Source organism: Sipha flava, unplaced genomic scaffold (assembly GCF_003268045.1).
Source record: "Sipha flava isolate LNK unplaced genomic scaffold, YSA_version1 194_pilon_pilon, whole genome shotgun sequence".
Classification (NCBI taxonomy): Eukaryota; Metazoa; Arthropoda; class Insecta; order Hemiptera; family Aphididae; genus Sipha; species Sipha flava.
In genome coordinates this window covers 459496-487441 of record NW_020272758.1, presented here as the reverse complement: position 1 = coordinate 487441, position 27946 = coordinate 459496, and the positions used below count along the sequence as shown (strand labels likewise).

At 29.2% G+C, this 27946-nt stretch overlaps 4 protein-coding genes across 5 annotated transcripts in view; 2 read left to right on the top strand and 2 right to left on the bottom strand.

Annotated features, from left to right (window-relative positions):
- LOC112681666 (serine/threonine-protein phosphatase 4 regulatory subunit 1-like) overlaps positions 1 to 1296 on the top strand; it is a 21242-nt gene extending 19946 nt beyond the window's left edge. The window contains exons 13-15 of one of the 2 annotated variants that reach the window (XM_025551943.1): positions 384 to 605; positions 670 to 946; positions 1033 to 1296. In XM_025551943.1, the coding sequence (XP_025407728.1) occupies positions 384 to 605; positions 670 to 946; positions 1033 to 1169 (636 nt within the window). In that variant the 3' untranslated portion in view covers positions 1170 to 1296. The remainder of the gene's footprint in view (positions 1 to 383; positions 606 to 669; positions 947 to 1032) is intronic. The other variant, XM_025551944.1, reaches the window with a different exon arrangement.
- A 575-nt stretch (positions 1297 to 1871) lies between these two features.
- LOC112681664 (RING finger and SPRY domain-containing protein 1-like) lies at positions 1872 to 9037 on the bottom strand. Its single transcript, XM_025551941.1, has 11 exons — positions 8541 to 9037; positions 5279 to 5444; positions 5030 to 5209; positions 4889 to 4955; positions 4689 to 4829; positions 4505 to 4620; positions 4295 to 4438; positions 4010 to 4233; positions 3792 to 3947; positions 2200 to 2304; positions 1872 to 2100 (listed from the first exon to the last, which is right to left on the bottom strand). Exons 1-11 carry the CDS (start codon positions 8738 to 8740, stop codon positions 1962 to 1964), a joined length of 1638 nt encoding a protein of 545 aa, XP_025407726.1. The 5' UTR covers positions 8741 to 9037; the 3' UTR covers positions 1872 to 1961.
- Positions 9038 to 9761: 724 nt separating this feature from the next.
- Positions 9762 to 15914, top strand: LOC112681665 (diphosphomevalonate decarboxylase). Its single transcript, XM_025551942.1, has 10 exons — positions 9762 to 10135; positions 10220 to 10290; positions 10361 to 10428; positions 12462 to 12511; positions 13669 to 13800; positions 13882 to 14084; positions 14557 to 14679; positions 14745 to 14915; positions 14986 to 15138; positions 15683 to 15914. The coding sequence occupies exons 1-10, from the start codon at positions 10081 to 10083 to the stop codon at positions 15812 to 15814; spliced, it is 1158 nt and encodes a 385-aa protein (XP_025407727.1). The 5' UTR covers positions 9762 to 10080; the 3' UTR covers positions 15815 to 15914.
- A 10188-nt stretch (positions 15915 to 26102) lies between these two features.
- LOC112681683 overlaps positions 26103 to 27946 on the bottom strand; it is a 7721-nt gene continuing 5877 nt past the window's right edge. The window contains exons 2-3 of the mRNA XM_025551966.1: positions 26788 to 26920; positions 26103 to 26642 (exon numbers count right to left, since the gene is read on the bottom strand). Coding sequence (XP_025407751.1) covers positions 26405 to 26642; positions 26788 to 26920 — 371 coding nt within the window. The 3' untranslated portion in view covers positions 26103 to 26404. The remainder of the gene's footprint in view (positions 26643 to 26787; positions 26921 to 27946) is intronic.

Below are 27946 nucleotides of genomic sequence, written 5' to 3'. Positions count from 1 at the left end.
ATTTATTATTACAAAATATATTATAAAGATGATGAAAAACTAAAGGTCCGTGTTTCATCTGATACCCTAGTGATGAATTTCAAACCAATTCATTTCTGATTTAATATTACAATTATAGAGTTGTAATTGGAAAAAATAAGCAGTTGATTTTATTGTTGTATGATGAAAAATTAATGGTCTGTGTTTCATCTGACTACTGTAATCATAAGTGTGCGCACGGGGTAGTTAAAGTAGGCACTTGGCAACATTGGCATTAATGTCAACGCATGTTTATGATTGTAATAACCATTTACTAAAATTATAACTGTTAAAAACATTAAGTACTTGATTATATTTGTAATGTATATTGTCAACATTATCAATACTATTTTTGACGATTTTAGATGTTATCACCGAGTGTACGTAGTGATTTAGCGCCAATGTTGTGCAGATTTTTAAAAACCGATTATGAATGGAATTGGCGTTTTAGACAAAACTTTTGTGAACAATTAGCAGAATCATTACATTTGTTCACACCACTTGACATGTATCATCATATACATGAAGTTTGTCTTTCATTACTAATGGACAGAATATCATCTGTTCGGCAATCTGCTTTATCGTTGGTAAGTACAAATTGACTAATTTACACACATAAACATTGAATTAATTTTTAATTTTTATTTCTAGGTTCCTGAACTGTTGGTGGTTCTCAATAAAAATTTAGGTCTAAAACGATTGATGGTCAATGAACTAGTTACTCAATTTGGCAGAGCAGATTCATGGAGTAGACGACAAATGTTTGCCCAAATATGTTCGTATATTTTGAATTATGGTGACCGTTGTCTATCAGCAGTGGATTTTAGTAATGAATTATTGCCTTGTTTGCTGAACTTGGGGTCTGACCGTGTACCAAATGTTCGGTTAATGGTAGCCAAGACTCTTTACTCCCAAATAGTAAATAACCGTAAGTAAAAATTGGATTTTTAATTGTTTTTTCATGTAATATTAAATTATTATGTGTATGTATATATATATATATATATATTTTAGCAATTTTTATGGATTTACAAAACCCTCAGCATCATGTACTCACTGAAACATTGACTAGGTTACGGAGAGATGAAGACCGTGATGTTCGTTACTTTGCTGATAGCAACCGTGGTGGCTTTGGCATTAGTGCCAATTAAGAACATTTATGCTCGATAATAATTGTTTTTATTTTACAGCAACAGTTATTTACAAAAAAACTGCATTCAACAATGGCTGTGCCAACTTTTAATGCATACAAAAATAAAATAAATTTAATTATTATTTTATAAAATTTTATTATTGTTATTATTATAGTATTAATTTATAGATAGATATATATTCAGATTAATAACATTTTATTTTTTCGATATAATTTTTTTGATTTTTTTAATTTGTATTTATACTATCAATTTTCCTTTTTTTTAGAATCCCTTCTCGCCCATGTACAGTATAGAAACCACATGGTACAAACTTTTTACAATAATCAGTTAATTTAAAGTTATGATTTTAAAGTAAAAGAAAGTATTTTGTTTAGTCTAAATATCTTTGAATAAATCTCTGTTACATTTCTATTCTAAGAGTACCTTCATTTGGATTGTTATAAATAAATTTGCTGTGATAATGTATTTTGTATTTGCTCTTTTTTTCATATAGTCAAAAAATCATTAATAATAAAAAATAAATAATTAACTTTAACTAGAGTTAGAACTGATTAATTAATGGGATGGGTAGACACTATACAATTTGTTTTATTTTCCAATAAAATGTATGATAAGTCCTTGAGTATAGTGACTTTTGTATATTATATGATTTATAATTTTGGTCTAAAAACAAATTAATTTTATACAATTTTTACCAGTTCATTATACACAATATTTATAAAGATTTACAATAAAAGAATATATATATATATATAAGTATTTAATTTGTAAAAATGGAAGAGATCACGGCTAACTGACTAGGACTGTAACTGCAGGTGCAGCTGTGGTTGTTGCTGGTGGCTGTTGATTGTTTTCTTGAAATCTAACAATTAATTGACGACAGACAGGACATAGTGTAAGTTGTTGTGCACAATGTTTACAATAACTTCTGGAACATAGCAAAAATCACAAAATGTTATTTATTTTACCATATAATACATTCAAAAAATACAAAATGTATCAATATTATATATTTTAAGGAACTTACTCGTGTTTACAAGGATATAACATAACATCAGCTTTTCGGTCAAAACAGATTGTACAAGAGTCTTCATCTGCTGTCTGTTTACCAAGTATTTCCAGTCTCATTCGTCTAATAACATACATTTAACTATATTAATGATTTGTATCTAAACATAGTAGTCTCATATTAGTTACTGGGCAAAAATGAGATCAAATTAAAAACGCTGTAAATCAATAATATCGAAACTAAAAATAAATTAATTTCAGAAAAATTTGACCATCTTTAGATGACAAAAATAATATAAAATAAATTTAATTTTAAACCACAAAGAATTTCCTAATAAAAGTGTATAAGTATATTTCACTGCTTAAAGTTGTTAAAATTTAATAATATTTAACTTTGAACATTAAAAAATATTAATTATTTAATAAAAAGAAAATTATCAATAAATAAATTAATGAAATATCTGATATTGGTTAACTGAATTAAGTATAAATATAAGTATAATATAAAATATATAATTTAACAGTCCAGATAATTTATATAAATTGTGTAAATGTCTAGATGAACTCTTTATTGTTGCCCTTCTAATCAAAGCACATTACACATTTGCACACTGTCATGATATAACATATTTGATAACTAATATATCCAGACTAAATTAATAACTACATCGCACATTCCAACTGAAAAATATTCCAGAATTATATTGATTTAAGATTCAAGCAAAAAATATATATCCATCAACTTTCCAATATACATGAAATATCAAGTTATTTTTAACACTAAATTGGGTTTAAGTATTATTAATCCAAGACAATATTTACTATAATGTGTTAACTAATTTAAATTATATCAATCTCTTAGGAGTCAAAATTAAAATACAATTATTAATACTAATCGATCATCAATAATAATAACACAAGTTTATTATTATTCTTCCTTTCATTGCTTCAGTCTTATAGAAAATTAAAAAACCTTATAAAATCAATCAGGTCTCATAACAATGTCAAACATATTGAGATGATCACTCTAGAGCTACTATACTAGTTAATATAGTAGCTACTAAGCATAATGTGCTTTGTATTAAGTTAACCACAAGATGAATGTCATTTAAAAACTTGTTATCTTGCAAAAATTAAAAAGACAGCCTTAAAATTTAAATTAAAGTAAAAAATAAACATCTTCCAAGTACCATTCTTACTTATTCTAAACAAAACAGTTATGTTTCCCGAATCAAAACTAAATTCAGAAATTTATTTTTTATTTCATATAAATTAATTCGCTTTTGTCTATTTTTATCACTTTTCTAATTTCTAATTATATTGTATCATTATGTTTATCTGTAATACTATTATTAGCATTGTCTAACAATTTAAATGTTAATATCATTATTAATTAGCACAAATTATTTTTTATTTTACATGTCATTATTAAATTGCAATAGTGATTGCAGAAATCTTTAATATATATAAACCATTATTGACTATTATATTAAACAATTTTATAATTACTTAGTCAATTATAATTATTTTTCAGTTAAAATAAATCCATCCCAGTAACCTAACTGAACCTTCATATGTTACACAATAACTTCAATTCAATTATACTCTTACTTTGGTAAAATAGTTTTTTCCTTTTCGTCTAACTGTCCATGATTATTCATTATACTGAATTTTACACCTTTTGGTGGATATTTGAAAGGTTTGCTACCAAAGTTAAAACGACTTTGTTGAAACGTCATAAAACTAGCAGCAGCAAAAAATTCTGACCTATATATTTAAATTGAAATTAATTTTATATTATTTTATATATATTTATAAAAGTAACATACTTAGCATATTGAAATATTTTATCATTTGAAGCTACTATTTGACCGTTCAAATAAAATGTTGCACTTGGAGAAGGTGTCTCTACTCGTAATAAGCAACCAACTGTATCTCCTTCTCGCCAGGGCCTCCCAGACACACAACTAGTACATCCTGCACCGTGCCACACTAATTGTCTGCAACCATCATAGGCTACTGAGTATTCATCGTCACCAATACCATAACCCTCCTAAAAATGGATTAAATTTAATTTAATTTAACAAAATTGACCATATAGTTTATATATTTACATGATTAAAAAATTTTGAATTTCTAGTTGACCATCCAATCTGCATGACTCCAGATGTCAATATTGTAACCTCATAATACCATGTTCCTTTATCTATTTGGAATGTACAGCGGATACTTTCAAAACTACAAGCATCACATCTTGCCTAAAGAATGAAAAAATAAATAAATTAAAGATCATGTATATTAATTTGATCAAATTATATTTATACTTCTAAACCAGAAGGACCAATTTTTAAATATTCACTAGCATCTTCTTGATTTAATATTGCATTTACGCCTTCCATAGAAACATTAGAATAAGATAATATCCTTTGATCATCCACAACTAACAATGTTAAACAATATAAATTATTTTAAATACAAATAAATTTAAATATTACTTTAGCCCATTACATATATTATCTAATAGCCACTCAGCACAAAATCCAACTTGAGCATATAATGGCTGATCAGAACCTGTTAATCTTTCAAATATTGACAACATAGCCAAAGGACCAGTCTTCATGAAAGTTTCAATAGTAAATTTATTTTCTCCTAAAAATAATAGAAACATTTTAATAAATTACAAGAGTAGACAAATTAACAACACTTACTTATTTGTGCAAATTTTTCAAGTGCAATTAATGAAAAAAGTATAATTGATGGATGTACTTGTAAATCCTGAAATTTTATTTAATATAAAGTAAACATTTTTTTTGCTAAAAATATTCATAGATATATGTATATGTATTCACCATGTTATTAAAAAGATAAGATAAAGTATCTTTAGTTAATAAAGCGATACTTGAAGGTCCAGGTAATTTGTCAGCAAGTATACCCAATATAACACAAATATTACGATGTTGGTCAATTGTTTTACGTTTAGGAGTTTTATTTGATAAATCTAACATTTGTGATAATTTCATTATAGTTTCCTTAAAATTGTAAAATAATATATTAAATATTGATCAAAACTTCAGTTTTATTTTTTTTTAAATTAATACTTTGTCTGGTAGAGGGCAATCATCAAGTAAAACAGTTATCAAAGCTGGACTAAGGGGATCATCAAGAGGAATAACATGAATCATAGACAATACCACTTGAATCCAACCATCACCATCATCTGCTAACCAATGTAACTTACGCAATGCTTCTGGTGCTTCAGAACCACTGTAAGATAAAACAAATTTAAATTTTTGTAATAAATCAAATTATTATATTCATATTAATAAGCTCATAATATATACATGTTGTACAATAATTAGTATACTATTTTCAATATACTATAGACTATTTTACAGGTACAATATATTTATTTATAATAGGAAACAAATATTGAATGGATATTTGACTTGGTTCCAAATAAGCCAGAATCTTGCCTGAAACAATATTTTATTAATTCTATATATGATTCAATCTTAAATAATACTGTGTGCATATGAATATAAAATCAATTGTTCAATATAATACCATTAAGAGTATAATCTTAAGTAAATTATTAATATAAGATTTTAACGGTAAATTATTTAAAGAAATGATTGTTTGTATTTTTTATCTTTGTATGAGTCATAATAAAGTAAGTCAAAAACATTAAAAACATTGATCTATAGAAAAAAAACTTAACTATTGATTATATTGTGTTTCTAGTCTTACAAAATATTTAAGTCAGCCAATTAAACTCTCATAATAAATTCAAACTTTAACCAATTAAATATTTATTAACGAAAATAAACTAGATAAATAAAAAAAAAAGTAATCACTATTAAAAATAGTTTGGTATATTAATAAAAAAAAAAGATAAGGATAACAACAAAACAATTAAGTAATACACATAAATTGAAAAACATTATAAACTAATAAAATTCGAGGAATTTACTAATTATAAGAATGAAATTATGAATTATTTAATACTAAATTATATGCCAAGTGAATATTGACAAATGTTATTCTGTTATGATGAAAATAAAATGACGGTTTTTATTAAAAAATTATATTTAATCTTTTATTTGAGAAAATAATAGATAGTATAGAATAATAAAAAATAAAATAATCAATATTTCAATTTAATCTAAAATTTTAAGTGATTGAAATTTAAAATACAAATTATTGAAAAATAGGTATAATTTAAATTTAAAATTAGTAAATATGTTTTTTTTTTTTTATGAAATCCTATCAGGAAATATATTTTTAAATATGTTTGAAGATAGTTTTACACTTTATTTTTCAATAAGATAATTAAACTAATAGACTATGAATATAATCATATTCACATTATTAGTCTATTAGTTTAATTATGATCAAAAAATATAGAAAAAAACTATGAAATTTAAACAGTTAATAATAAATAAATAAACAGATTTAAAGTTTTATCACAAAATCTATATTTTTATTATAGTTTAGATTAAAATATTGTAATAAAAAAAAAGTGTTTTATTTTGTTAATTCATGAGTAAGTCACAGAAAACTACCGGATACTTTTATTTAATTCATACTAGAATTATTTTGCGATCTATTTTAATGATGTAATTCCAAACATTTTTGAAATCACTACTTAATCATTAATTAACATTTCTTTTTAGAATTCTATTATTTACATTAACCATGATTTTTATGTCAAAATAATGAAAAGTTTTCACTAACTATAAATTGTATGACAAAATTAATGAAAACTATGACTCAGAAGCACTACAAAGTATTTAACAGTAGTCATAGTCACTAATTATAATAGTATAGTAGACTTTCAATAATCCAGTAAATATCAGGTCGGTCGGATTAACAAAAACACCAGATTAATGGAGTAACACATAAAAACGCATTTATAATTATTGAAAAAACTTAATTAATTTTATTAAAACTTATAAATAATACATACAGACATACTAATTTATGATATACTGTGAACTTAACTATAATGGTACTGGTTTAAAAAAATCTATCAATTTGTTTCAAATTATGCTTTTAAGACAAAGTTTTAAAATAAATTACTGTCGGATTACAGAGACTCTATTGTATTAGGTTTTAATAGTTTGTAGAATAAATAATTAAGATATATTTTCTAATAAGCTTTAAGTATCTAGGTTGAAATTTTATTTTCAAAATACTCAAATTTTTAATTATTTCTTTATATAAATTTCATAAATAATACAAGTAAAATGAAGTATAATGTAATATACACATCTGTACAGTTATTTTTTAAAAGGTAATAATTTTAAAATTTCGAAACCTACCATTATAATTATTTCTGTGTTAGACATTCATTAGATAAAGTAAAAATCATTACCAACATTTATTTTTAGATATAAATCACATATAATTTTAGTAGTCAAGTCAAATATAAAGACATTTTAGAAAGTTATTATACGTATTATAATTTTACTAATTTTGGTTTTTTCCGAGTTAACTCTTTTATGAGATTATCTGTAGTAACTACAATAATTGCACAGTGAATGTTTAGCGTTACTAATCAATTTAGTCTAAATGCTGATATTGAGTTTCTGAGGTATATTTTCAGTATTTTTAAAGTTATTTAAGCAAAAAAGTCGGTTATACTTTTATTGGCATGTTTACTAATTTTATTTGTTTGATGGTGACAATAGCATTCGAACAACTGTACTGATATAATAATAACACGTAGGCACAACAGTCAAACAAATATTATATTATTCATCTTTTGACACCGATAAATCTAAAATATTGGCTATTAGGTATCCACTTAAGTGGCATTTCCAGGAGGCAAGTGTATCATCAATTTTTTGGGAAAAATAAAGAAAGATACACACTTGTGATTTTCATTATCATCATAATAATATTACTTGGTTGCAATAATATATTAATTTTCAATAGATGATATATTCCAGAATTTGTTCTATATATTATTTGAATAAAAGCCATTATGTACATTTATAATTTATAACACATAATGATTTACATTCAACTACCATAATAGTATTACAATGTGTTCAGTAAACCTTATGAATAAAATATGAATGCAGTTGAACGTTATGAATTTAAAAAAATGTTATAGACAGTCATCGATTAACAATTCTATAAATTCAAGAAGGGTGTCCAGACACCCAAAACACCCTCTCCCTTGTTTACACCACTGATAATTTCACAATTATTAGTAATTAAACAGGGCAAGACCAATGGTGTACAAGATGTTACTGGGTGTTTGATGACATAAGAGAGAGAACATACCTAGTGATGTGCTGTATAAAAGTGTATAAGTTAGTATACTTGGTTTTCACAAAAATCTGCAAGACTTACTTATCGAAAAGTCCTAGGTTCTTGATGACACTCAATGTCTGAAGCACAAGCGAATCAGTTTGTTTGACGGAACGACTGCGGCTGCGATGTCTACCGAATATGAACCGTCTTCGCTCACCGTTATCGGTTCCACGCTGACCTCTGAATATGTTCGCGACATCCTCGCCGTTCTCGCACGATTTGCAGTGAAACGCACCCATGGATATTATGTAGTCGAGAGAGTGGCAAAGGGAGCAGGAACGTAAATATATATAAAAAAAAAAAAACAAAGTATCGTTTTTCGCGTCGTCCGTCTCGGGTGGGTTGTCGCCACGGCACTGCAACGGATTCAAATGCTAGTGCAACTATGTTGCCGCAAAAGACTCGAGTCAAAACATGATTGCAATCGGGATGTTGACTAGAGTCAAGTGCGCCATAAACGCAAACGCGCGTCGACCGTGTGTGCGTGTGTTCGATTGTACGTCAACAACAATAAAACACGTAAAACATATTATTATTATCTATGTGTATGCGCACGCGTGTGCGCGCGTGCGTGTGCGCGTGTGTTTGTCCGCGCACTATACACCGTATTTGCTGGCGCGTGAATTGATAAATGTGTGTACGCCGTATTTGTTGGAAAGCGTACGTGACGTTCAATAAATACGTTTGCACAGCGCGCTATCGGTACCGTTCTACGTACGTTTCGCAGGTGCCTACATGGTTGTGTTGCATCTAAAGAGAATTGAAACAATTCAAGATTTTCTACGCGCGTACAACAACAATCCAGTGGTACGATTACCATTCTCCGTTACAGTACCGTTCACTATCGTTGTTATTGTTTTTGTTGTTGTTACGGCACGGTGCGAATGCCGATCCCGTACGTTCAACGTCTAATCTATTGCCGCGGGTACAGCGCAGTACGGTAAAGTTACATTGTGTTCAGCACTTAGTGCTAACAAACTTCGGCTGATAATCACGAACGTTATCAGCGCACGGTCGCCGTCCTCCCACTACCCGACCGCGACGACCGGCCGACGAATGTTTGTATATTCAGCACCTTCTGGCGGCGGCGGCCGCGCGTGATCCAACCGTCCATTCCCCCTCGCCCCGCTCCCATATCGTTTACGGCGCATGTACCCCCGACGACGGACCGCGCAGCTCATCCGGAATTGTTCGACGCCAAGTCCGGTGCGTCCATTGCGCCGTACCGCGAGAACGCGAACAACTTAAACTACAGAGACGCGACACCGGCCGCCGCCGCCGCCGTCGCTACCGCCGCCGCTTGATCGCGCTTCCTATCCCCTGACCGCGGTAATAGTAATTGTTGCCGTTCCACCAGCGAAAGCCGGCCTTCACGGTTCTCGAACGTAACCACCTGCGTGCTTTACCGTTACAGTAAATACTTTATTGTTAGTTCGTCGCGCGGCCGCGACACGTCCCGTTCTTTCGTGTCGTACCCCCGTCAGCCCGAGTCGCTTCTCAAACACACCGTCCAAGTGCACACTTCTTGCAGTCTTACACCGTCGGACACCTATTCGCGCACCGAACGAACGCCGTCGTTATGGACAAAGTCGTTACCTGCATGGCTCCCGTCAACATCGCCACCATTAAGTACTGTGAGTCGCCCCTGAAATTCTAGTCGTTCGCCGATTAGGGACGTTTAATTATTATTATTATTTTTTTTAATCGCTCTTTTACAGGGGGTAAACGGGATGAACATTTGATATTGCCACTCAACGATTCCGTCAGTTTGACACTGGATTGTGACCAGGTAATTCTTACAAACGCTCTGGAATTTGCAGATAATGTGCAGTGATATACATTTCTTAATTGATTTACAGATGCACAGCCAGACGTCTGTGGTTGCAGGACCGTTTGTCAAAAAAGACACTGTTATGCTTAACGGACAGTAAGTGTATCAATTTGGATTATGATAGGTTGTTAAATCAAAATCACAAATCTATTGTCATCACTGGAATAGTTATAGCAAAGGATCTCTTTAAACAAAAAAAACTAACATTCTGTTGTTCTTGTAAGAAATGTTTTTCACTCATCTTACATAGTAAATTCTATTTTTTATAACTAAATATAATTAAACATTCAACATTTAAACAATTATTAACTACTGCTTTAAAAAAAAAAAAATCATTCATAGTCAAAAGGGAGGGTTTTAACAGTTTGTTAAAGTTATGAAATCAACAAATTGAATTTCTTAAAACTATAAGATAAAAATGTAAATGTAATAGAACTGTTTAAAAACAGTCTTACTAATATACTAACCAAACATCAAATATTAGTAGTAACATTTACTTTATGTATGGATCAATTATTGTCAAAATCTTGTTAACAGACATAAAAAATAATAATAATGTAAAGTTTGAAATTAAAGAAAGTTAAGGAACACAAAAATTAGTAGAGTTTTTGATTTTTGATTTTTGATTTGTATTAGATAAGGGTATTAATCTCAAATTCTTAGTAACCATCATTAATATATACAGTGAATGCCCAATTCAAATTAATCGATTTATACTAGTATTTCATATGTATTAAAAATTATACTATAATATTTGGAATAATTATCATTAAGTAAAAGAGTTCATACTTAAATATGTGCTCAACAATTTTCCAATTAAATTTATAAAAAAAAAAATTTATTTTAGGCATTAGTTTGTACAGTCTTCGTTTTAATTTTCATAAAAATTTATTGAGGATCATCAAAAATTAATTATGGCAGAGGTGCCTTGTCTTTATGCTCTCGTCTCTCTACCTTACACTTAGTGCACAAATAATTGTATTTCTAACAACAATTGATCATTGAAAGACCTTGTGAAGCTGTACAAATCCAGATGTATGAATAAGATAATTTCTCTATATTTATAAACATTTTCTTTATTCTGTTCCCAGTATTATCTTATGTTCTCAAAACATTTCATTTTTATCACAATAATGGAAATTATGTTAATACACATTTTATTTAAAAAAGTTATATTTTTGTTTCTAACTAAATGTTACAATGACATTGATAAACATTTTATATTATTTTATTGAACAGTTGATATTTAAAATCTTAATAATATTAATAATCTTAATAAATATCAGTTTTAGATTCAATGATTTCGTGTTAATTAGTATATAATATAAATTATCTCTAGAAATATTATCTTATCTTAATATCCTACTATAATCAGTCTACTCAATTAAATATTTTAACGTATTTAAATTATTAACTGATTAAATTGAATAACTTATACAATTATTATTATTAGTAATTAATTTATTAATTTAATTAATAATTAAAATTACATAATACATTTTGATTATTAATTAATATTTCCCATATGAATAATTGTTATAAATCATGGAAATAAATTAAAACTACAAATATTTAGTTAATCCATTTACATAATGCTTCATTAATATTTATTATTTATTGATGCTCACTGTACAATAATAAATTAAGCATTTGTATTATGTGCTGTTAAATTAATGTCTATAGATACAGATAATTCAAAACTAATATTTATGTGCTCCAATAACTTATGGTTTATAAAGTTTCATTATTTCACTATAGAAAAGTGTTCATAAATTTATATATAAATCATAATTAATATTTAATTGCTTTATTAATAAGTAGTTCTGAAGCAGCCATTATTTTAATATAGGTAGTTTAACTGTGTGAAATATTCATAATGTATTATTTTTTAAGTTGCTGAAATGGTTTTTTCTACAATCATATATACTATTAATTATAGTAAAAATGCAATTAAAAATCAATTCTTTTTATATTATACCTATACATTTTAAGTGTACTAAGTTTAAAATTTATAGACAAAATTATGACTATATTATATACCTAATTTATTTAGCTTAAAATTATATTTATTCAATTGTATTATTCATTCCTTGACTGTTTATAATAATGATATAATTATATAATTACAGTGTTATGCCCATTGAGACAAATGAACGGTTGCAAAGATGCTTTAGTCTAAGTAAGAATTAATTTTAATAACATTAATGAAAAACCATATCTATAATTTATAATGTTAAAATTTATAATAAAATGAACACATTTTATTATGAAATATATTATTATATTATATTATGTTATATTTTATAATATCTATTATTACTTTACCAACCATTATCTCATTAATTTGTTAGCTAAATTCAATAGATCTATTTTTATTTTTGTTTTTGATTAAAATAAGAGATTGAAGATATGTATTGATTTTATTTAAATGCACTTTTTTGCGTATGTGAAAATGAATGTAAAAAAGGTTTAAAAAATCTTATACAAATTTGTTATTTATTTAATTAAGAATAAAAATTATGATTGTACTTAAAATCATTATTTTTCATATTTTCTAACTTTCAAATAAATGCCCACATCTTTTTTTTTTTTTTAACTAATTTAATTTTATATTAATTCATCTTATTATTAATTAAATTAATAATATTTAAAATATCTCTTTACATAAAAATATGTCAAAAATCACATTTATAAATTAAACTCTTATTTATTATGTACAACGTATTTATTATTTTAATTAAAATTAAAAGTGAATTAGAATATTTTTTTTCAAATGTCATAATATTTAATAATATGAGTTACGGAACATTTAGTCACCTACTGATTTATTATATTTTTTGCAGTTATTCATGTGACTTGGAAACTATTCATATTTTGAATAAAGCAGTTAAAATAAACAAATTATTTTATTTTTACCATTAATATTATGTATAATATTATATTAAATTGTATAATATATTAATTTTGTATTTTAAATAATACTTTTTTATTTATTTTTAAACTTAATACTTAAGTAATTTCAAATGATTTGTTATATTATGATACTATAAAAATATTTTAATCCTGAAGCTGCTAAATATCTTTTTCTTAAATGCTGAGATTCTGTTGCAATGAATTTCTTGTGTTTATACTAAATCTTAGATTGGTTTATAATTATCATATTTTTGAAATTAAAATATATAAGTAACAACTAATAATGACACTGTCAATTAACTACTCAAAATTTGTATAATTATAAATAATTTTCAAAAATGTATGTTAGTTGTTGAATTTTGGTTTTTTTCGCTAATCAGTTTTTATTGATAATGTAAAACAAGTTTTTGTTTTGAATTTCAGTAAGAAAATTAATCAAAGAAAAAAAAGGCGAAAATTGTCCAGAAGCACAATGGAATATAAGAGTATGTTCTGAAAATAATTTCCCCACGGCAGCGGGACTTGCTTCATCAGCAGCTGGTTATGCATGTCTTGGTTTGTATGGTTTAATAAATCCTAACTCTGGATTCTAAATTTTATAAATATTATAATAATATGTTTGATGTATGATAACAGTATATACTTTGGCCAATGCTTTTGACTTGGTAACTGAAGATTTACCAGCTATTGCCAGACAAGGTAGCGGAAGTGCATGTAGAAGTATTTATGGTGGATTTGTTCATTGGAAGGCAGGTAAAGATGATTTGGGCTCTGATTCAACTGCAGTTCAAATTGCTACTGAAGCTCATTGGCCAGAAATGAGAATCATTATACTTGTGGTAAAATACGTCTTATAAATTAAGTACTTACTAAGTTGCACTCTAATATTGATATTGAAATATATATTGTGACGATTTCAATCAAAAATTTTTATTACAAAATTGTTATAGTTGTAAATATTATAATGCATATTTTGTGTTTTTACGTATAAATATTTATTTAATTATTTAATATTAGGATGTTTTTCAGTTTCAAATGTTTAATATAAATAAAATAATATTTTAATAGTTCATAATATATAACACCAATAAATAAATAAAATAAAATGAAGCCATTTTAAATATTTAATATAATAATATAGCTTGACCATAATAAATAATAATTATTACTTAGTATTAGTAAAAATCCTTTGTTTCAATTTTTAATATTAATTTGCCAAATGAAAGTTGCACAATTTGTTTTTTAGATAATGCATAGTGCACAAATTATTTTAGTTTTATATATTGCAATGTTTATTTTGATTTAAATTAGGTGAATGATTCTCATAAAAAAACGAGCAGTACTGTGGGAATGAAAAAATCTGTAGAGACTAGTGAATTACTTCAATACAGAGTTAATAAGTGCGTACCCGAAAGAACAAAAGATATCATTGAAGTAAATATTCTTACTATTAATGTTATTATATATACATTTATAAAATGTTATGTATTTTGTTTTAGGCTATAATTAATAAAAATTTTGTAAAATTTGCTGAAATTACAATGCGGGATAGTAATCAATTCCATGCCATTTGTTTAGACACTTATCCTCCTTGTGTTTATTTGAATGGAGTATCGCATGAAATTATAACATTTATCCATGATTACAACGACGCTGCTGGTCATGTTAAAGTATAAAATTATTATTTTAAGTTTTACAGGATATAACTAATTGTTGTTTATTATATACATTATTTTTAAGGTTTCTTACACTTTTGATGCTGGTCCAAATGCATTTTTGTTTATCCTAGAAAAAGACCTGGATCTTTTTATGTCAGAATTGATTCAAGTTTTTCCATCTGATAAATCAAAATCTAAGTATATTCGAGGAATTAAATCAACTAATCCTGATCAGGTTAGTAAATTATATTATTTTTTAGATTCTAAGCTTAGGAGGTTTTACAACCATGTTTTTCTTTAAAAATTATTGTTAGATATTAAATTTATACTAAGTCATATGTGTATCCAATATAAAAATTAGGCTCAATGTTAACTAAAATAATTTTTTTTCTTTTTTTATAATTAATTAAATTAGCTTTGCAGTTATGTTTAACTTTACTAAACAAACATTGATATTAATTTTGGTAAAACAGAAAAATTAGAATAAAATAGTTTAAAAATTATATTCTATTTGAATAATAATTTTGGATATTTTAAAAAAATTCTAAAATGTTCAATCTAGATGTAACTTTAGCTAAATACTTTTTAAATAGTTTGGTCGGTTAGACTTATATTTAAAAAAAATATTGACTCAAATATTTGGTGTACAGTTACATAAATTAGATATCTTATAAAAACAATATGTGTTATATTAATTTTTGCTCAAAATGTTTTTTTTTTAATGCAATGATTACTTTGTGTTTTACTGTTTTTTTTTTTAAAAAAAAATTATTTTTCAGGTGGCTCCATATGGATTTGAACCTAAAGAAAAAGATCTTTTAAAATACATTTTAGTGACTAAATTAGGCAGTGGACCAAAGTGTATTGATAACCATTTAATTGACATTGATAGTATCAAGAATTCAGATTGAATTAATTAAATTTTATAAGGAAATTTGTAATATTGATTATTGATTAATTAGATTTTTTTTTTTTAGAATTGATTATAGCTTACTTATTTTACAGCTTGTATTATGTATTAAATATATATATATATATATATCATTGCTCCCTTTATTCTTTTGTCTAATAATTATAAAAATGTATAATAAAATTAATTAAACTAGATTAATGTAAAAACAGATAAATATTGAAAGTGGTGATTTTAAAAAAGCTTTATGAATCTTAAAACTTTATTATCTATCTGTATAGGTGTAATATTTTTTCATAAGGCATTGTAATAGTGCCTTTATATGGCATAAAGTATACATAATATATTAGGTGGAAAATGTTGAAAATATTTTTAAAAATATAAGCTAAATTTGGTAGGATTACATTTATTAGATTCCTCTATTTTAGGCTAGTGTCACATGGATGCACAAAATGGATCGATACTCGCATACATTTTTATGTGTGCTAAGAATAATGTCGTAATCGTAAGGACATCAATTTTTCATCAATAAGTTTTTTCTAATACGTAAATATGCGCACTAAGTACAGATGTACTGAAATTAACAAAATAACATTAAAATTACTTACAAAACGCTCATACTAAAATTAATACTTAAAAAGTGTATTCGACAAGAACATATAAATTTCATATAATATAAGTTTTCATATAAATCGCTCAACAAATACGAATCTTATCACATTTTACTATAACATTATTAGCTCCATTAATGATGGTTATCAAGCCGATGTTATTTATACTGATTTTGTAAAAGCATTTGACAGAGTTAATCATTTTTTACTATCCCAAAAGTTAAATTCAATCTGTATAGGTAATCCAATGTTATATTGGATTACCTACCTAATTTATTACTAACAGGCTCCCAATTATGAAATACAAAAATTTTTATCCGACCCAATACATATTTCTTTAGGTGTTTCACAAGGTTCTCACCTTTCACCTCTTATTGAATATTTTTATAAATTATATATCTATTAATTTGAGATTTGCAAAATTGTTTATTTTTGCAGATGATTGTAAATTACTTGGTAATATTAATTCAATAAAAGATTCTTATTTATTGTAAGATGATATTAATGCAGTTAAAAGGTAATGTTTGGAAAATTATATGAATTTAAACTTATCTAAATGTAGTGACATTTTCTTTATTTCGAATAAAAAAACTAATATTATATCGCTATTCAATATCAGGATTTGAATTGCCTTTCATTAATCATATTAAGGATTTGGGTGTCATATTTGAATCAAATTTAACTTTTAATAAACGTATTTCTTCAATCTATCTATCTATACTATATATAAAATTGTAAGGGTTTTTCTTCGACCGCGCTAACCGAGAAAACTACTGAACCGATTTGGCTGAAATTTTTTTTGGCTGAAACCCGACACTCTGCTGAAGGTTTTAGTGCCACTTTTGTCAGTAAAAAAGTTAATAAAAAATTAAAAACAATTGTACCTATATTATCAATCCGAGATTGATTATTTAAATATTAAAGCGCTTCAAATTGGACGAATGGCTATATTATGTCCTAAGTGCCATGCAAAGAAATGGAAAGATGAAACCCATGGACTTTGCTGCGCTGACGGTAAAGTTGTTTTACACCAATTTGAGGATCTTCCAGACCTAATTAAAAGTTTAATTGATAATTCTCACCCTCTATCAAAACATTTCTTTGATAATTCTAGACGGTATAATACTCTGTTTCAAATGACATCGTTTGGAGCAAACGAAATAGCTGAAGGGAACTTCATGCCCTCTTTTAAAATTCAGAGTCAAGTACATCATTTAATAGGTAGTTTATTACCCGAAATTGGAAATAATGCTAAATTTTTATAAATATATTTTATGTCAGAGTCTGATCAAATATCTATTCGAACAAATATGATTCCAAATTTAAAAAGAGGTCTCATTGAATTATTGCAAACAGTTTTGCGTGAAAATAATCACGTCATACAGAGAAACAAGTCTAAATCATCTACATTATTACAAAACATTATTCAGTCAATTCGCCGTAGATATGATGGCAAAAATGATTTCTGAAAGACTACACTTTATTCGTAACCATCAAAAACAACTACGTGTAGATGATTATATTCACCTCCGAGATGCTGTTAATAATGATGCAAATATTAATGCTAATAACGTGGGGAAACGATTAATTCTTCCCTCCTCTCTTACTGGCCCCCCACGTTACATGCATGAAAAAAATCAGGATGCCATGACTTATGTTCGTAAATTTGGTCGTCCAGATTTATTTATTAATTTCACATGCAACCCGGAATGGCCGGAAATAAAAAATGAATTACTTCAAGACCAAAAGTCGTTTGATAAACACGATATAATCTCTAGAGTTTTTCATCTCAAACTAAAATAGTTTATGCGTGTATTAAAAAATAAATATATTTTCGGAGATGTAAATTGTTATGTTTACAGTGTTGAATGGCAAAAACGAGGTTTGCCCCACTGCCACATTCTTTTGTGGTTACAAACGAAAATTCAGCCAGATGAAATTGATAAAATTATTTCTGCCGAGATACCAAACAAAGACAGAGATCCTATACTTTATGAAATAGTATGCAAGAATATGATTCATGGTCCATGCGGCGAGTTAACTACCCCAATTTCATTGTTGTTTATACGGATGGTTCTGTCTCTTCTCTTTCTGCTGGCTATGCATTTTTTATTCCAGAGTTACATGTCTCTTTTTCAAATAATCTCCCCTCTTTGTCTTCCTACTTTACAGCCAAGTGCTACGCCATCATCGATGCCTTAACACTCATTTTTAACTTTTCCCCTAACAAATATCTAATAGCTTCCGACTCCATGTCATGTCTTCAAGTCCTAAATTCCAACCCTCTACACTCTCAACTATCCCCACTTGTTCTACGTATAAAATCACTTATTTTCAATCTCAATTCTTTAAACTATACAATACACTTCATATGAATCCCCGGTCATACCGGCATTCACGGCAATGAATTTGTCGACAATCTTGCTAAATCCACATCTAACATTATCCTCCTATCTCTTACTCTACTTCCGCACTCTGACTTTACTCCTTTTATTGAACGTTACACATTCAATCTATGGTCTTCATACTGGAATAATTTACCTGGTAACTTTGTGTCAATATATAGAGACATTACACCCAATATTCTTAACAATATCTGGTTCAGCAAATTAGATCTACACAGATTACATATTACACAATTTAATATATTACGTATAGGACATTCTCTATTATCCAGTCATTCGTTCAAACTCGGCTTAAACGACTCCCCTTTCTGTACACTGCATCTCGATGAATGTACTTACGATCTATCTCATATATTATTCGATTGCCCTGCTCTGATAACCGAACATCTAGACTTAATTAAATCTCTTAGATCTTTCAATTGTCCTTTTAATCTCCATTCCATTCTCAATACTAATTGCATCTTCACTATTAAATGTATTATCAAGTTTATTTTGGATGTTGACTTTATTATATAAAATCTATGTTTTAAAGGTCGTAATTTTGTAATGTTTTATCTTTAATTTGTACTTTTCTATTACATAATTGTTGAGCTATATTAGTTGTAACTTGAAGCTATAATAAAAAAAAAAAAAAAAAAAAAACTATATAATTTTGAAGTGATTTCGGTTGTGTAGTCGTATAGGTGTTTCTACTTTTTACTTTTGACAACCATTTGAGAACTTTTTGTTTAATTTTCTACCAATTGACAAGATTAATACAACAAAATGGATTGAATCGTGGGTTAAGAAAGGCAAATAAACAAGAGAGGAAGAAAATTGTCTTATAAGGATAAAAATTATGGATGAAAATGCATACAAGTCATTGTGGAATTTAATTAAAGAATAATATTTATTATGAAATCTATTCAAATTCATAAATTATATAAATAATACCTTGTAAATATTTTTCTACTTAAAAGTGTATCATTTATAAAAAAATAAACACTTACAAATTATTTTTTGTTGTGCTCAGGGCTGAATTAAGCACGGAGCCTAGGAACCCGGGCTTCAGGCTCTAAACATTTTTAAGGCCCCAAAGGTTCATCTATCATAAGCCTAGTTCAAAATCTTTAAATTTTATTTTGGTTATGCATTTTTTTAATTTTCGTAATTGTATTATTTGTACCTATCTATAATTGAGATATCTACTAAAAGAAATAAATACAGATGAAATTATTGTGGAGTTCCAAAATAAGAAGAGAAAATAAGAGAATAAAATTAGTTGTAAAATATTATATATATATATATATATATTTTCATTTTTTTTTTTTTTTTTTTTTTTTTTAATTTGCCTTTGTTCGCACATTACAGCAAAGCGATTATATAACGAAAATAACAAAGGTATTAATTAGTGAATAATAATAATATTAACAATCTTACTAATAAAATATATGTAGAGCAATTTAATTAGATTGAGAAGCCAGCGGAATAAATGAAATTAATGATGGAGTGGATAACAGGTATGGAACGGGAATTAAGTAGATGATTGGCGTCGGGAGTGATATAACCAAAAGAAGATAGAAGTGAGAAAAGGAGAAGTCGGTTGGGAAGTAGGGATGGGCATTGAAAGATGATATGATTAAAGTCGCAGACGGTGTCAACATTATGTCGCGTACAAAGAGGAGAAAAGTTTAAAGAAAGCTTAAAGGCATGGTGGGGAAGAAGACTGTGTCCTATTCGAAGGCGAGTGAAAGCGACAATCGATTTTCTAGATAGCCCCAGGTCATTGAACCATGGACGGTGAGGGATGGTTGGAACAATCTGTCTATACCAAGTGCCATAGTTAGGTGAAAGAGAGGAAAATTTAGTTTGCCAAGCTTTTCGAAGGATTTGACGGTGGATAGGAAGGAAATCGGAAGCTGGTATTTTATAAGAGGAAATGTGATTGGTGTATTTTGTTGAGAAAGCAAGATTATCTGCACGTTTATTGCCAGCGATGCTTACATGGCTAGGAATCCAGAAAAAATTGACAATTTTATTCACAAGGCTGAGATGATAAACCATGGATTTAATGATAAGAATAAGTAGGGATAAGAAAGAATTAAACGAGTCAGAGGCGATAGCAAGTAAGCAAGATTGCGAATCAGAAATAATCAAAAAATTATTAAATTCAAGGCTGAAAATAAATTGTAAAGCATTGATAATAGCATAACATTCAGTGGTGAAGGAAGAAGCGAGAGAGTTAATTTTACTGGAAAAGGAAATGTTGAGCGTGGGAATATAAAAGGAAAAACATGCAGAACTAGTAGATACGAAACCATCAGTGAAAACTAGTAAGGAGTTTGGAAAGTTGGAAAGCATATATTCATTGAATAGATTCAACTAAGGTGTGTGGGAGACACGATAATTCGCTAGACGAATAACCAAGAAAATTAGGAGCGACAATGATATCAGGTATAAATAAAAGTGCAGGATAAGGGGTGTCATAAAATTGTAACCGCAAGCTAGAACTGTAGATGATAGGTGAAAAACTATGGAATGAATGGGCGACAGAAGCGAGGATAGGGAGCGTTTTAGACACATAGGTCCACGAAGATTTAATGGAAGCAAACAATTGAAAAATAGAAATGTTGGATGAAGATAGACATTTAAGTAAAAATTTACCAGCAAGACGGTGGCTTCTCAATTCAATCGGAGGACAGACACATTTTACCTCTTGGCAAGCAAGAGGAGAGGAATGAAGGGGAAAGTTGAGGAAGAGAGCAATTTTAAAGCATTATTTAATATATTGACGAATCTATCTAGATATTTGTCTGAAGAGAAAATAACAATGTCATCAGCATACAAAAGAACTTTGAAATCAGGTGAAGCTAGAGACAAACATATGGGGGACATGTAAACATTGAAAAGAAGAGGACTTAGACAACTCCCTTGAGGAAAGCCCCTGAACGTTGAACTTCTTAAGATGATTCCCGATAGGGAAGAGAATTCAAGGAAACGATGAGAAAATAACGAAGAAATAAAGTTACAAACCGAATGAGGAATGTGAAGTGAAACGAGTTGAGAGATTAGAGTGGGGATGTGTACGGAATCAAACGCCCCTTTGATGTCAACAAAAGCGGCATACAAACATTTTTTGTTGCAGAAGGTATCGTAAATTGAACCCACAAGCGATGAAAGGCATTCTATTGTACCAATGCCACGTCGGAATCCAAATAAATTGTTAGGGATGTGATTATTCTTTTCTAAAAACCAATCAAGGCGTAATTTAATGATGTATTCGACAATTTTGCAAAGGGCAGAGGATAAGGCAATGGGTCTAAATGTTGAAGGATAAGAGTTGGGCTTAGGAATAGGAATAACATGATACCATTTCCAAGAATCCGGAATCGTGTCTGTGACCCAGATATCATTAAGAATACATAGTAAGCATTCTGCAGAATTATTGGGCATATTTTGGAGGACTTTAACTGAAATACCGTCGAGATCGGATGCAATCGAGGAACGGGAATGGATGGCCGAAATAAGTTCTTTGAGGCTGAAAGGAGCTGAAAGAATGTGTGAATAAGGATCGAAATTTTCTGGATAAGGAAGAATACATGGACAAGATTCTTGAAAGGAAGGAACATAAGGTGGAGAAACTTTATTACAAAATGAAGGAAACCATTCTTCATTAAGCGAGGGGGCAGTCCGGTTGACGCAGTTCTTAAATTTTTTTGCCGTAGCCCATAGGTCCTGAATCGGGGTTAAGTGACTGAGAGTGGAGCAAATTTGGACCAAGAATTTTTTTTTTCTGATTTAAGAATGCGTTTAGTGTTGGAACAGGCATTTTGATAGGAGAAAAAATCCATCATAGATCCCGAACTCCTATATTTTTTAAAAGCCGCAAATCGATTTTTTATAGCATCGGAACTAGCAGGACTCCACCATATTGGAGAGGTGGAGGGAAATCTAGATGATATGCGCTTAGTTGGAATTGCAAGTCTGGAGGCCGTGTTCAGAAAAGAAATAAAGTTGTTGTAGTTGTCTATTGGAGAAGAAGAGAAAACAAAGGTATTGACGACAGAATCTAAATGAGATGAAAAATGAGACCAGTTGGCCTTTGAGTATAGAAATTTAGGGGTAGAAGGGTCACGATCTTTTGATGTTGTGGGAAAAGAAGGAGTAACATGCTCGATTATCACAGGGAAATGGTCGCTACCATGTGGGTCATCTAATGGATGACAGACTAATGACCAGTAGAGAGCGCTGACAGAGACGGTTAGATCCACTGCAGTGTTAGAAAAAGGCGGACGGTTGATACGCGTGGGAACTCCTGAGTTGAGGCAGCACAGGTTGAAGTTGTTTAAGGCGGAAAATATTATATCACCGCGATGATTTAAATTATTATTATTATCCCAGGATGGATGGTGGCCGTTTAGGTCACCTCCTAAGATAGACATAGGGTCGATAAGTTGAAATATTTCATTGAGTAATCTAATAGGAAGGTTAGAAGAAGGAGGAATATATAATGACCATAATTTTAGGGAATTTTTAGTGTTAGAGAACGCCTCAATATCAACTAAATCTATGGACTGACGAGATAAATTTATACTCAAGGAGTTGTCGACGGAAATCTTTTTTATTTGTATGGAACGATGGGCAGCGATGGCTACGCCGCCATAACCGTCCGCACGATCCGCCCTAATAAGGTTAAAATATGGTAGGGAAAACTTTTGATCAGGTCGAAGCCAGGTTTCAGATAAGAGAGCAATCGAGCATTTTTCCGAAAAAAAAACTGAAGCTAAGTCTGGAGAACGAGAACGGATGCTTCTTACATTCCATTGCAGAATCTTAAAATGATCGGCAGCGCTGGATGGACAATGAGAAAATATAGGAGGGTTATTGTTAGAACGTCTCATCATCATCTGACTTAGGTGTTAAAAAATTATATAAAGAAGACTCGATTAAAGACTTAAGAGCATATGGGGAGCTAGTTTGGGAATCAGGTGATTGAAGTAATGCCAATGTAATTTGATCAGAAAGAGAATCAATAAAATTGGAATTAGAAGCGTTCGAGACAGGTTGATCAACGAAATTGAAATAACTACCGTTTGAAGAGACTGGTGGAATGATCTGAGACAGGACAAAAGAGGAATACTGAGAAAAGTTAATATTTGTAGAGATTAAATTTTTCCTATTTTTACGTTTAGGTTGAGAGTTTGAAAGAGGTGGGAAAGAGGATTGAAGAGAGGAGGAGCTGGCTTCTTTAACAGTAAAAGAATTTGTAACGACACTTTTAAGAGGGTTCACGACATCAGCAAAAGTGTGGCCCTTGTGGACAGTACCCAAACGTTTGATTTGGGCGGCTTCCGCAAAAGATCTGTTTTCAACCACCATGATCCTTTTAATGTCCTTTTGAATAGACCATTCAGCACAGGAACGGTCGGAGGCAATATGATTTAAATTACAATTGAAACATTTTGGAGCAGTAGTTAGATGAATTTCGCACGTGTCGATGCAATGATTGAATTCACCACAATGACTGCAACGTTCTTTACTGCAACAGTACTTCTGAGTATGCCCAAACCTCAAGCAACGCATACACTGGACAGGTGAACGAATACCGGGGGAAACTGCATAAATAACTTTGAAAATGCTAATATTTTCAGGGAGTTTAGGTGAAAGAAATTTGATTTCAACTAGTTTTGTGGGAATTAGGATGTTATCCCGTTTAATATTGATACAGCGAAATTCAACAGCTTTATAGCGGCACTCGAAACCTTCCCAGAAGTCGTCTTTGGAAACACACAGATCGAGGTGTATGACTCCAAGGCTATAAATAAGAGAGTTTGGAATACTAGCCGTGAAATTATTTTCAGATAGCCATGGAGAAATTAGGCATATATTGGCATAATGTAGAGAGTCAAAAGCAATTTTGATTCTGTACGAACCAATTGGTGATATGCTGGTAATACCTTTGAAGTTATTAATAAAAAGTTTGCCTAACTTGACAGGATGCAGATTACCAACATTTTTGTTTTCGGTAGACGAAATAATTATATGTAGGGGGCCGGTGTAGTCACTGGAAAATGTTTCATGCACGTTGAGTTGCTTTGCACCTGATATGGAAGAGACTGGGACCGAGATAGGTAAATTAATATCCAGCTGTATATTAGTTGGACTATCTTTAGTCTCTAAAGTACTTTATACTTTATACTTTTATATTTTTATCCGTGCCCCATTATTTTTTATTTTGTCTGGGTAGTCTTCACCAACTGTAATCCATAAAACTTTATATTTTTGGACTTCATTAATTAACAGCTCGTTGTCTATATTTGACATTTTGAAAAGAAATGTATTTACCAATGTATTTTTTTTTATATTTATGTATATATCATACGTCCAATTACAATCATATTATTATACCAATATACAATAAATCATTTAACTACTAGGCAGGGGCGTATTTAGACTTACTTTTAGAAAGGGGGGGGGGGCAACTCAAATTTTTTTCTTTAATTCAGGCTATTCAGGTGATATTTATATCAGGTGAATCCTTAATATTTGTGGTTTTTTTTTTTTTAATCTAATGCCGGATTCACTTAAAATGGTCTTTTGTGTAGTTCTTTTTTAATACCTATGTGTGTTTTGAAAGTTTCGCTTGTGTTTTATCTAATTTTTCACTAAGTATGGACTGGGTCTTCAATCAAAATAATATATATTATTTATCGTTATGGGACATATAAACGTTATTCAATTTAAGCGTTTAAACGTTAAACAAATTTAAACGTTTAAAAAATTTTCCGTTTACCGTTATTGACAATTAAAACATTATGAAAAATTTAGCGTTTTGCGTTAGCTATTTAAATTAGTGTAAAATTTGAAACGTTTTCAAATGTAGTAATAATATAAAATAAATCATAATCTTTGTTTCTTAATAAAATACCCATTACTTATATAAAAATTGTCTTGGTCTAAAAATTTTCGGGAGGGGTGATTGCCCCCATCGCCCCCTTTCCCCCAAATACGCCACTGCTACTAGGTTAACATTTCTTTTAAATTCATTTAAACTAATTACAAATGGATCTATATTATACATATTTACTAAATTTAAAATTCGATTAATTGGCGAGTTCATCATTACATTAATAGAAGTTGGAAATGGGTAAAATAAGTCAATATTCCTTAAATTACAATTAGTTACCTTAAAATTAATCATTAACAATAGTTCAGAATTATCTATATGGTTATTAATTAGCTTATACAGAAATATTAAATCTAATTTATTTTGATGTTATTCTAGAGCGTCTAACTTTAAACAATTTAGTAAATGTACATACGATGAATGTGGAGCTCTATAAATATTACAATTAAAAGATGCAAAACGCAAAAATCAATTTTGTATGGTTTCTATGTCGTGTCTTAAATTTAGTTGATGAGGAGACCAGAGAGAAGAATTATTACCGAGACATGACCGACAAGTGAGCAATACAGAGTTTTTAAAGTTATCAAATTATAGAAATTATTACAATGTCGTCTAATAAATCCTAATTGCTTTGCACAGCCTTATTGATAACTAGTCGACCCGTGACAGCTTCGTCCGTGATAGGTTGTTTATTTTAGAAACATTTCCCTGGCACCCCCACTTTTGAATTTTGAAACAAAACCAAGAGCCTTTTTTTGTGCATCGTTTGTACTTCTTTGTGCTGAAAGTCCCGACATTTGTGCTTTTAAACTTTTCGAGATACAAAGGTTTTTCTTAGGGGGTGCTGAGGAAATGGTTGCACCCCACTTTCGTATTTCATAATTGTAATGATGCCAATGATTTGTGCATCGTTTGTGCTCCTTTGTGCTGAAAGTCCCGACATTTGTGGTTTTTTAATTTTTCAGGATATAGCATTTTTTCTTAGGGGGTGATGGGGAAATGGTTATATGAACTTTCGAAATTTATCATTATCAATTAGACGTATTTTTCATTTTAAATAACTTAGGCTTACCTATATTGATAACCCGCTTTATTCGTATGAATTTTTGTAAGATTGTAAAATGTTTGTATTACTGGTTCGTTACTTGTATTGATTCCAGCACTTAAATTTGAAATTGCATTTATGATATTTTTTAATATAGGTACTTTTTTTTATAACATTTTCCCATATGTTTGACATTGTTATATAATAGTTTATATAAGTATACTATAGATCAATTACATTATTACATTATTCACATTTTTAATTATTTTTATTTTTATGTGAATTAGTGATTAACAAATTATAGTAGACATGTTTAAACTGGTAAAAGTAAGTTTCTGATCGAATAATTTCCTTTTTTCAGTTATAAGTTCTTGACCCCGTAATTCTTAGTTCATATTTTTGATACTTGTACACTGAGTAGCCAACGTGTTTCAGAACCTACCGATATGATTTTCATATCGGTAGTACAAAAATTGGATTTTTGGTGAATTTTCAAAACGGACATACCAACGAAAGAAATGTGCTCCATACGGGGGTTCCTAAATAATTCATAACATCCGTGTACTGTCGTACTCGTTCGTTTGACAATCGTAGAAAATCAGGTTTTCGACTTATGGTTATGAAAAAGGTATGAAAACATTTCAATGTACTTCTACTGTCGTTCTATGGGGGTTTCGAAGAGAAGAAAAGTCCAAATTACACCCGTCCGGGCGATAAGTGTATGATTTACCGCTGATAGCATGCGCAATCTTGTGGAATAACGGATATGCCCCGGTTCGAAAAATCGTATAAAATCATAGTTTTGACTTAGGGTTATGGAAATTGTACGAATGCATCCCTCTATTAGTCTACTATCATTTCGTAATGTTTTTGTATTCAACAAGTCCAAATTACGGCCGTACGACAGGTTAGAACAGGATTTACCGCAGAATTGCTGATCGAATAATTTCCTTTTTTCAGTTATAAGTTTTGGACCCCGTAATCCTTAGTTCATATTTTTGAAACATGAACACTGAGTAGCCAACGTGTTTACGAACACGTAATGCAATTTTCTACAGGTCTACACGCACATATAAATAAACTTCTGAATATCATTAATCTTTGGTTTTTAAATTTTATTGTTAACATTTAATTTTAAAAAAAGATTAATATTGTTTTTTTATATACTTAACCTCTAACCTTCACC